Below are 11775 nucleotides of genomic sequence, written 5' to 3'. Positions count from 1 at the left end.
CTGCACGTTGCAGGTGCTGACGGCGCTGCTGTGCGCGGCGCTGCTCCCGCTCCGCTCGGACGCCGCCAAAGCGCCCAAACGCCCGGCCCGGCCCCGGAGCTGCGGCGAGCGGCCCGAGGAGCTGCTGGAACAGCTGTACGGGCGGCTGGCGGCCGGCATGCTCGGCGCCTTCCACCACACCCTGCAGCCCGAGCCGCCCGGCCGCCAGCACAACGCCAGCTGCCCCGCGGGGGCCCGGCCGGGCGGCGACAAGAGGTTCCGGCTGCCCGTCAACCTGCGCAGCGCCTCGCCCTGGGCCTACAGGTGACCGACGGGCGGCGGGGAGCGCCGGGTGGGGCTGCGGGCGCGGCGGGGCCGGGCTCCGGGTGGGTGCGGGAGCCGTGGTGCCCTGGCGGGCCCGAGGGCTGCGCTGCGGGACGGGGCGGCGAGGGGGTGCCCGGTGGGCAGGTGTGCGGCGCTCCGGGCGGGAGGAGCCCGCTGGGTAGAGCCGGTGGACAGCGGAGGCGTGAGATAGAGCTGAACGGCCGGCACACTTCAGCGCATCTCCTTGTTGGCGATCGCCATCGGCGTTTGTTCTGTGGCGTGGTCGTTGCCCACTTCTCCTTTAAGAGGTAATCCTGCCGAGAGAAAAACGGTTGATTTGCCCAGTCAGCCTTTCATAAACAAAGTATTTTTAGAAGTAGTATTTTTAGTGATACGTTTCTGTAAGCAGACTGAGAACTTTTGAACCGAAACATGTGGAAACCCGGGAATGATGAACACCTACCAGCGAGCCCAGGTATTTGTACGTCACTGTTGCCAAATAGTGCTGCTATCAGGGAACTGTGCTCTTCGGAAAGCAGGGGGTTCCATTCTCAGCCCCTCCGGGCAGGTATTTCATTTCAGCTGGAGCTCTGTGTATGCTCAGTGCTTAACAGAGAGTGCTGTCTAGTAACAGATCCCATTTCTCCTTGATCACTGGTACTGTGAGACATTGCAAGATGTGTGAGGGAAGTGTAAAATACAGAATTGCTCGTTATGAAGAGCGATGTACTTTTATGATGACAGCCGGCTGTTTCACAGACTGTGAAGCCAGATACAAGAGGCATCAGGAAGACCAAGCACTCAGAGCACAGCTGTCCACCCAGTTAACTCCCTCAGCAGTCTCCAAGTGCCTTTAGAGCTGTTGTGTATCTCCAAAAAGGACGTGCGGCTCTCGTTAAAGCGCGTCGTGACACAGTACACCTTGTCAGTGGTTAAGCAATTCCACTGACACGATCTTGACAATTTCTTCTCCATGGCATGAACGTTATTGTGAAAATCTGTGTACGGCTCTTTCCTGTGTGAGAGAACTAAACAGCCTGCACATGTTTAGTTCCCTCAGTCTTTCCCCACGAACTGCTCCCCTTCACTCATCTTCCAGGAGTCGTGGCTATTTCCTGCTGCTGTTCCTTTGAGCTGCCAGGGTTGTTCGGTGAATACCCAGAAGTGTGCTCACCCAGCGTCACCTGAGAGGGGCAAGAAGTGGTCCCCTCTGTTTAGATGTTGTACTAAGGGACGTGATTTAGTGGGGAAATATTGGTGGTAGGTGGGTGGTTGGACTGGATGATCTTGGAGGTCTTTTCCAACCTTGGTGATTCTGTGTTTTTATGCTTCCTCTATGCCACAATGGGATGGACACACCTCAAACATGAATTTCACTATTTGAAACTTGCATCAGGATTCCTGCCCAGTTCCAGCATCTCCTGATGTCTGCTCTCCGGCTTTTTTTCTGCCAGCTAAGAGATACAGCACAGCTGATTTCTGCTCAATGCAGAAATCTTTTTTCTTTTTGACCTGCATTTTAATGTCTGAGAAATACTGTGCTATTACTCTGTCTTCACTGGTGTTGCAACAGTTCCCGTTGTGGCCATCTGCAGATTTCATTAACATGCTGTTTATACTCCCTATTCCAGATCATTAATAATGAGGATATCGAGCCTGGCTGCACTTACCTTCCCTGCACGTCTCCCCAGACACCTGTTCCCAGCTGTTGAACACAGCTTCTTGTAATTCTTCTGCTTGCATGCCAGTTCAGCTCAAGTCAACTGGAATTTCTTCATATCAGCATTTGTGAGAAAGAATCAAATATATTAGTTAGAGAGCAGTGTTTAACGTTCACCTTGCTGCATCATATATATCCGAGTTTGTCATTCTGTTCAGTGTGAAAGACGTAGCTTTGATTGGGTAAAAGTACTGATCTTGGTGTGGCTTCTTTCTTTGTCTTTGTTCTGTGCTTGCAGCTTGCTTTCTATTACCTGATCCTTAATTTGGTTACGCAACTAACAAGACTTACTTATGTCATTTTTGGCATGCTACAACCTGGACATACAGGAGTTGCACATGGACTGCACCATGAACCATCTGGTCCAACATCCTCCTGCTGGCAGCAGTTGTCCATTGGTATTTCAGCAAAAGTTAGGGGAAAATATGAGTTTGTCTGCCAGATACTGAAATTCCATCCCAGTGTCTACAGAAGTTTGGTGTATAGCTAGGAGCATGAAGTTCAGAATCACAGAATTGCAGGCGCTGAAGGGACCTCAAGAGATCATCAAGTCTAACCCCCTGCTAAAGCAGCTTCCTTACAATAGGTCGCACAGGTAGGCGTCCAGATGGGTCTTTAATGTCTCCAGAGAAGGAGGCTCCACAATCTCTCTGGGCAACCTGTTCCAGTGCTGTCACCCTTACCGTAGATAAGTTCTTCTGCATGTTTGTATGGAACTTCCTATGTACAAGTTTTAGGCCATTACTCCTTGTCCTGTCACTGCACGCCACCGAGAAGAGCCTGGCCTCATTCGTTTGCCTCCCACCTCCCTTTAGATATTTATAAGCACTGTTACGATCCCCTCTCAGTCTTCTTTTCCCCAGGCTGAACAGACCCAGGTTACTCAACCTTTCCTCATACAGGAGATGCTCCAGATCCTTTACCATCTTTGTGGCTCTCCGGTGGACTCCTTCTAGGAGATCCCTGTCTTTTTTCAAGTGGGGAGCCCAGAACTGGACACAGTAGTCTGAATGTGGCCTCACCGGGGCGGAGAAGAGAGGGAGGATCACCTCCCTTGACCTGATGGCCACATTCTTTTTAACGCACCCCCAGGATCCCATTGGTTTTCTTGGCCACCAGGGCACACTGCTGGGTCATGGCCAACCTGTCATCCACTAGGACCCCCAGGTCCTTCTCTGCAGAGCTCCTCTCTAGCAGATCATCCCCCAACCTGTACTGGTGCATGCCATTATTCCTCCCCAGGTGCAAGACTCTACACTTGCTCTTGTTAAACCTCATCAGGTTCCTCCCTGCCCAGCTCTCCAGTCTGTCCAGGTCTTGTTGAATGGCAGCACAGCCTTTCGGCGTGTCAGCCACTCCTCCCAGCTTTGTATCATCAGCAAACTTGCTGAGGGTGGACTCTGTCCCTTTATCGAGGTCGCTGATGAAGATGTTGAACAAGGTGGGACCAAGCACCAACCCCTGATGAACACTGCTAGTTACAGGCCTCCAGCTGGACTCTGCACCACTAATGACAACCCTCTGAGCTCTGCCAGTCAGCCAGTTCTCAATCCACCTCACTGTGCACTCATCTATCCTACACTTTCTAAGTTTCGTAACAAGGATGTTGTGGGAGAAAATATTGAGCTCAGATTCCATTAACCTTACTGCCTAGCACAAGTGCTGTTCCATTAATTAGCTGTTTATTTTCATTGACTTTATTATCTGCTGTCTTGGGGCTGTAATAGCGTTCAAGGCTAGGAATTAAAGGAAGAGTTATAAAAACACATTGGGGGGCTTCTGCAAACACCTTTCAGCATGAATTTGGCAAGCATCTTTATGTGTAGTCAAGAAATCATAGAATCCTTAGAGTTGGAAGTGACCTTTAAAGGCCATCTAGTCCAGTTCCTCTGCAATTAACAGGGACATGCACAGCTCAATCAGGTTGCTCAGAGCCTGATCCAGCCTCACCTTGAAAGTCTCCAGGGATGGGGCATCCACCACATCTCTGGGCAACATGTGCCAGTGCCTTACCACCCTCACTTTTTCTTTATATCCAGCCTAAATCTCCTCTCCTTAAACTTGAAGCCATCTCCCCCTGTTCTGTCACCTCAGAGCCTGCTAAAGAGTCTGTCCTCTTCTTTCCTCTAGCTCTCCTTTAGATACTGAAAGGCCGTTCTGAGGTCTTCCTGGAGCCTTCTCCAGGCTGAACAGCCCCAGTTCTCTCAGTCTGTCCTTGTAGGAGAGGTGTTCCATCCCTTGGATCATTTTTGTGGCTGTCCTCTGGACACGCTCCAACAGGTCCGTGTCTCTCCTGTACTTAGGACTCCACATCTGGATGCAGTACTCCAGGTGAGGCCTCACCTGTGCAGAGCAGAGGGGTAGGATTCAAGACCTGCCTGGAAGCCTACCTGTGTGTCCTACTGTAGGGCAGTTGCTTTAGCAGGGGGGTTGGACTCAATGATCTCTTGAGGTCCCATCCAACCCCTGTGATTCTGTGTTTCTGTGATCCTCAGTTTAGTGCTCACTTACATAAAATCTTAATAAAAGTAATACAGCCTGTCTTCATGGGTAGGGCCAAACCGACTGCAGTGCTTTTAGGAATGAGGTCATACACGAAAGGGGCTTTCCTTTAGACAAAACTCCCGTGATTTGCAAGAACCTTATCCAAGACGTTTTCCAGGATTTAGCGTTTTTGTGTGGCACAGTGTGCATGGCCCAAAGATGCAGCTGAGGCCGAGAACACCGGGGCACACAGAACTGCTCTCCTTTGTGAGTACACACTCATACAACAGCTGGATGTTACTGGAGGTGTGACATTCGGGTCATTGTCCCGTTGCACTCTGAAATACTTAGAAGATTAGGCACTAACAACTGTTTTTTCCCTTGGCAGGACACGTAAATCTCTGTAGCAGGTGTTCGTTTGTTATGTTCTCATTGTGCTCAGTGTGTTCCAGACGCAGGTAGTAAGCGTAGTAAGCGTGGTGTGTGCAGAACTGAATTGCCCGACACCAGCTGTGGGTTCCTGAAGAGTTAGCTGTGCCTGCCTAATCCAGCACAGCATCTGACCGCTGGATTTGGAAGCTTGAAGACTATGAAGTGCTAATATTATTAAAAAATACTACATCTGAAAGTAGCAATACAGGGCAAGAGAGACAAAGTCTTTGCAAGAGTTTTGCTTCTGACAGCAATGTGTCTCTTGAGTCTCCAGGCTTAGTGCGTAAATGGCAGGAAGTTTGTTTTTCACTGGGAGCTCTCAAGACACTCATAGGGTTGTAAGGAAAAGCAGCCTAGAACTAGTCACACTTCATTAGCAGTTCCAGTTCAGCACAAACCTGCTGCTTGTTCCAGCAGATGGAAACGTAGCAGCCCCGCACAGCTCCCTGCTTGGTCATTTGCAGATGAGGACCGCTGGTCAGGCAGAGCTCACGTGGCATACAACGACTCGAGCTCAGTGCCAAGGGCAGCCTGCGTCTGTGTGCTTGGCCTGTCTCGTTTGCAGCTGTGATACAGCACCTGGCACAAAGATGCAGGGGACTCTGCTGTGGGAAGATGCACCTCTCAGGTCCTCCACCGCTTCCAGCTGATTGATAGAATCATAGAATGCCTTGGGTTGGAAGGGACCTCAAAGATCACCTAATTCTACCTCCTCCCACCCCCCCCGCCACACGCAGGGTTGCTAACCTCTAACTCAGCCATTGCATCATATTGCTAGCGTCCCATCCAACCTGGCCTTGAACACCTCCAGGGATGGGGCACACACAGCTTCTCTGGGCAAATTCTGTTGTGTCCACCCATTTGGTGCATCTTCTAGCACATGCAGGGAGGAGGCAGTGGGAACTTGGAGCATGCTTTTTGTCCTGTTGTTGAACACTGTCAAACATGGTTGTCCTGTTCCAAAAGATTTAAAAATGGAACATGTAGCGCATGGAGTAATGGAGATACATCAACCTGCAGCAGCTGGGGCTGTGGTCACTGTATGCACAAACTGATGATCAATGCATAAAGACAAGAGAAGGCCACAAGGTGCACTTGCATGGCTGGGTTACCTTTATCAGCAAGTTTGGGCCAAAGATGCAGAACCTTTTAGTTCAGCCTTTAATTTCATTCCTTAGAGCATTCAGCCTTCCAGTTCTGCTCTGGATGCAAAACCATGTCTACATTTTGGATTCATTTTCGTGTTTGTAACTCTGATTCCTTTCAGTCCTCATCTCATGGAGCAGTGGTACCTACCCCACACTTAGGAATAGAAGAGATTTTCCTACGGAAAGTAAAAAACCACACCACACCATCTTTCCAGAAAACCTCATTTATGCCTGACTTTTGCCATGTGAGAATTCAGAAGGGGGAAGCTTGTTGCAGACCACGATTCCACTGACACTGTTCTCTTGTTATTAGTGAAAACTGCAGTGTTTGCTTCAAGAAGCATTTTTGTGCTTTCCAGTAACATCATAAACCAGGTGCTAGAGATAATACAGCATAGGAAATACCACTGCTTTGACATATGGTATGTTTAACATTCTGCCACTGAAATTATTCACATTTGAGTTTGAAATGGGAATGTATCACAGGAGAACCAACCGTATTTCACTGTCTTCCTTTCTGCTGGCTAGCAGACATTTCATTGCACGTTGGTGTGAGATCCTGTAACTTTGAAGGTATTTCCTGGGGAAAGTAAGCAAGTGTAAATGGGACAGAGCAGCTTTGCAAAACCTATCAGCAGCATCACAGATGTCTGGCTGTGCAAGAACTGGCCGCGTTTCTCTGCAAGGAAATCAAGTTCCTTAAAAAGATAAAGAATCCAGAATATATGGCCACTGCAAAAATAGTGAAGTGAAAAGGTCTCTTTTTTTAATGATCATAGAATCATAGAATCATCTGAGTTGGAAGGGACCCTTAAAAGTCATCTGGTCCAACTCCCCTGCAATGAATGGGGACACCTACAGCTCCATCAGGTGCTCAGTGCCCCGTCCAGCCTGACCTGGAGTGTCTCCAGGGACAGGGCATTCACCACCTCTCTGGGCAACCTGTGCCAGTGCCTCACCACCTTATTGTAAAAAACTTCTTTATGTCCAATCCAAGTTACAGCCCTTCCCAGAAATTCCAGTATAAGCAGGAAGAGGGGGTGGAGAACTAAGCAATGAATACATTGTCACAATATGCACTGTGGCTGCATACTTCATTTTTTATGCTGTGTAGTCTTTTTTTTTTTTTTTTTTTTTTTAAATTTCAAAAACAAGCTGATTTTATCAGCTTCTGCTCTCTGTTGAAAACATGAGTTATAAGGCAGTCAGGATCAGTATAACCTGAAACCACACTATCACACTTTCACTTCTTCCAAGAAGAAGAGGAGGCTCAGGGGTGACCTTAGTGCCCTGTATAACTGCCTGAAGGGAGAATGTGGTGAGGTGGGATTTGGCCTCTTCTACCATGTAACTGGAGATAGGACTAGAGGGAATGGCCTCAAGTTGCACCAGGGGAGATTCAGGCTGTAGAGTGGTCAGGCGCTGGAATGGGCTGCCCAGGGAGGTGGTGGAGTCACCATCCCTGCAGGTGTTCAAGACACATTTCGATGTTGTACTGAGAGACGTGGTTGAGTGGGAAATATTGGTGATAGGTGGACGATTGGACCGGATGATCTTAGAGGTCTTTTCCAACCTTGGTGATTCGATGATTACATGATTCTGTGTGTTATTCTCTGCTTAGAGGAAGAGGTGGAGACAAAAGAGGTGAATTAGGCAAAGAAATGCAGAGTTCTGCTTTTAAGAGGAAAGAACCTTTACAACCCTGAATACCTTAGTCATACTAGGGAGCAAAAACTATTGCAGAAAGAACTGTACAAAGTAATTCCATTTAAATTATATAATTCTAACTAGTCATGTCAACAGTTGAATGTTAACAAGTATCTGTAGTGCATTTTTAAGAACTCAAGGCAGATAAGGAGTTTGGAAGCGTCCACGTCTTTCCTAATGCTCTAATTTCCCACTCAGTCCAAAGGGCAAGACTTATTCTATTGAAACCCCTGAATCGCGTTTTGGGAAGCCGGTCACTTCATACTTCAGCAGGCTCTGTAGGACTTGATCAGTTCAATGAGTCGTTTGTGCTTTTTCTTTCAATCTTTCAACTAAGAAGCCAGACAGCAACGACTACTGCTATTTTTCCTGGCAACGCATCCCCCAAAACATTATATAAATGTTTACAGTCAAATAACTTCATAATAATGTTTTCCAGATGAATATATAGAGACATGCTAATGAATCTTTATTATTTACTTCCCTGTAGAATTTCATATGACCCCACAAGATACCCTAAATACATTCCTGAAGCATACTGTCTGTGCAAGGGCTGCCTCATGGGGATCTTTGGCGAGGAGAATTTCCACTTCCGCAGCACCCCCGTGTACATGCCCACCGTCATCCTCCGCCGCACCTCCTCCTGTGCTGGGGGCCGCTATGTGTACACGGAAGACTACGTCACTATCCCAGTGGGCTGCACGTGTGTGCCCGAGCAAGAGAAGGAGGCTGAAAGCGTGAATTCCAGCATAGACAAGCAAGAGATGAAGTTGCTGGTAAACCAGAACAAGCCGTCATCAGAATGAAGAATATAGGAAGAGTCGTTTGTTCGGTATTGGCTTCACATCATTATTTCACCACCTCAGCAAACTGTGCACAGCAGAGAAACACATCAGATTATGCTGTTTCTCTGCTTACAGCTATTTCAGTTATAAGATGGAAAATTCTGCTCAGTTGCTCAGATCGTTAGCGATGACAATTTGTATTAAGAACTTCTGTAGCTCATGTGAGCATTTGTTGCAAATTCCAGTATAGCTTTCCTTTCTTTCCTTAGGGCGGAACATTTTATCCATACTTATTCACAGTAAATTTTAGAAGATGACGCAATAGTAAGAAATGCTCGCTATTGCTGTAGCAGACTACTGGTTGTAGATATTATTCAGGAATCTCTTATACTCTACGTCTTTTAAATACTTTTATATAAAGATCACATACCAAAGTGGCCTAAGTGCCAAATCATCAGTTAAAAGTATGGTTTTTCAGTCTGGGAAAGCCTTCCTTTATACGACATATCTCAACCCAAAGCAGCATTCTTTGCTGTTATATCTTTGGCTATTTATACAGCACAGCATGGGAACCTTCACCGGGCTGGAGTCATTCATGAAACGACATTCTGTGAATTAGCTATTTTTAAACCCACCAAATTGCTATGGGTACAAAAGTGTTGAGAAAAAAGCCATGCTAAAATGTTATAAAAGTGCAGTGGACTTCCCTGGTGTGGACTACAGCTAATGGCACGGAAAATATCCATTAGAATAAATAGGGTTTGGATCCCAAAAATTCTGTGTTGGATTTCATTCATCATTAACTTCTTATCAGTTTCTTGAGACAAAACTGTTCTGTGAAGTTGAAAGGCCAAAATGTTTTTCATGTCACTGAGATGAATCGCAGCCAATCCAAACTGGTTAAATCCAGCTAATTTATACAATTAGTTCTGCTCGGTTTTCCCCATGTTACAAGTAGCAGAGAATCACCTGTGAAAACACCAGCTTGTAGAAAAGCATTCAGCCTTTCATCTTTGCAGCTTACAGAACCTGGGGGCAAGACCCAAGTACAAACCATCAATAAGCAGAAGCTTGCATTTCCACAATGAGAGACCAAAGATTGACTTAGTCTAGAGAATGATAGTCAGGAATAACTGGGCAGCTTGCATGACCACAACTCATAGAAGGGTCACAGTCACCGAAGTTGATAGATCTCAGAATGAAGAGCAGGGAGTATCTTTTACAGTTCAAAGATCGTGACTACAATATTGTTGTAAAATAGAATAAACACAGTGTGTGTCGAGATATTTGCTACATCAAGAATCTTAAAATTGGCCTTAGTTCATGGAGGAGAGAGTCCCAGACCTACACAAAAACATATCTTTGGCATGTCATTGGATGAGGAATGGAAAGGCTACAAGCTAAACAGAATTAGCAAGTTAAATAGAGAATTAAAATCACATAACTCCTTGTCTCGATGCATAATTATTGACCATGCTCTTTATGGCTCAGTATGGCATAATGGTATTTTCATAGTGCAGTCTGTCTAGCTAAGAAGCCTAAGAATTCTGGAAACCAATAATAGAAAGATTGCCATCACAATGTCAGATTGAAGTATGTAACTGTTTCTTGCAGATGTGTTTTTTGTTATTGTACTTTTCTTTCGCTCTGTGTCTCCTCAGAGTGGGATACTTCAATCACAAGGAGATTCTCAAAGAAAGGTTCAAAAGAGGCCACAAAGTGTTTATCAGACTCAGAGAACAGCTAACTGCCTAGCTGCTGCCAGCAGTTATAGGTGGTTAGCTGTTCTCCTGAGAATATAAATACTTGAAGCTGTTAGAGCCATTTTTCTTTCCTCCTAATATGGAAGAACTTCTCACCCTCAGAGAAAAGGGAAATGCTAATCAAAGACAGAGGGTTTCAAAAGGAAACAGACCTGCAGGGATAAATATTGCATTAGATGATGCTTCAGCAGTTCCTTAAAGGTTTCACTGTTACATAGTGTTTTTTCTCCACACGCACATTTCGGGAAGGATGAAATTGGACCTTCAGACTCCATAACATATTAAACCAATTATTCGTTACAAAAGACAATAAAAGCAGCCCACAACAACAACAAAATAAAGCTCCTGCTAAAAACTGCCCTCCAGAAAATGAGTGTGACTGACCACATCTCTCTGATATACGGATCAGTGTCTGCAACAAATGTGCTAATTAGCATCTGTGGATTTATTTGCGTGACATAGAGAAAAAAAAGCTCACATTCTGTTGTAACTGTCCTGCAGCCATAATTTTATGGCATCGGTTTGAGTTTCTTCAAGTAACCATAGCATGTTCTGGGAATTTCTGGGAATCACAGGCTAACACCAGGTAAATGGAACACAACTGGTTTTGCCAACCCGGAAGAACAGATGCTTTAGCTTACATAAAGCTTCAGGAATTGGATGACTGAAAGGAAAGTATTAGAGAACTGCAGAACCTCAGTGGATCAATAGATTATGTATATTGGCGACCTCCTCTTCGTACTGCAACAAGTGCAGAAAACTTCCTATGGTCATGGGCAACCTCACGCTATTCTACTTGAATACCCTTTCCCTTTTTTAATCTTCTTTCTCTTCTGTGACAAACCTTCTAGCTGAGCCAGTCTGCTTTCTGATCCAGCTTTCCAGTTAGATGTCTTGTAAAAGCGGTTTTATGTTTCAGCGTGAGCAACTATTCAATAATAATTTGTTATTGAACAACTGTTTCCTAATACTTAACATCAAAAGTGATTAGCTGTGCAAACATTTATTAACCTTCATCATACCCTTCCATATATTACCCCTCTCCACATTACTCATGTGGAAAAGTTTGAGTATTAAATGTAGTTTGTGTTTGTTTGCATTTTTTTCCTTTTCTTTAAGATTTCATCACATCGTGGATTTATATCAGTTGGACTTCAACTGTGGTATGACATTTTCCAGCTTTTAGCCCCCTGGTTACAGCTGCTGTAGCCTTGCCTTTAATTTGCACGGGGGGAGGGAGGTCCACTGGAGTTGCTTCAAGGCTCACAAACTGTTGACAGAAGGCAGACATGAAATGCCTCATTGAACCAACTCCAGGCCCAATAAATGCAAACAATTTGAAGCTGAAACTATCTGGCAGCTGTGGCTGATTTGAGAAAATTTTTGTTGTGCCAGGAAAATCTTCTCCTGCAAGGAGGTTGTCCCTGGAATGC

The 11775-nt window shown here is 45.8% G+C and overlaps 1 protein-coding gene across 1 annotated transcript in view; it reads left to right on the top strand.

Annotated features, from left to right (window-relative positions):
* IL17D (interleukin 17D) overlaps nucleotides 1–9354 on the top strand; it is a 9862-nt gene extending 508 nt beyond the window's left edge. Inside the window, exons 2-3 of the mRNA XM_021379675.1 lie at nucleotides 14–303; nucleotides 8285–9354. Coding sequence (XP_021235350.1) covers nucleotides 14–303; nucleotides 8285–8600 — 606 coding nt within the window. The 3' untranslated portion in view covers nucleotides 8601–9354. The remainder of the gene's footprint in view (nucleotides 1–13; nucleotides 304–8284) is intronic.

This window comes from Numida meleagris, chromosome 1 (assembly GCF_002078875.1).
Source record: "Numida meleagris isolate 19003 breed g44 Domestic line chromosome 1, NumMel1.0, whole genome shotgun sequence".
Classification (NCBI taxonomy): domain Eukaryota; kingdom Metazoa; phylum Chordata; class Aves; order Galliformes; family Numididae; genus Numida; species Numida meleagris.
This window is presented reverse-complemented; position numbering and strand designations above follow the sequence as displayed.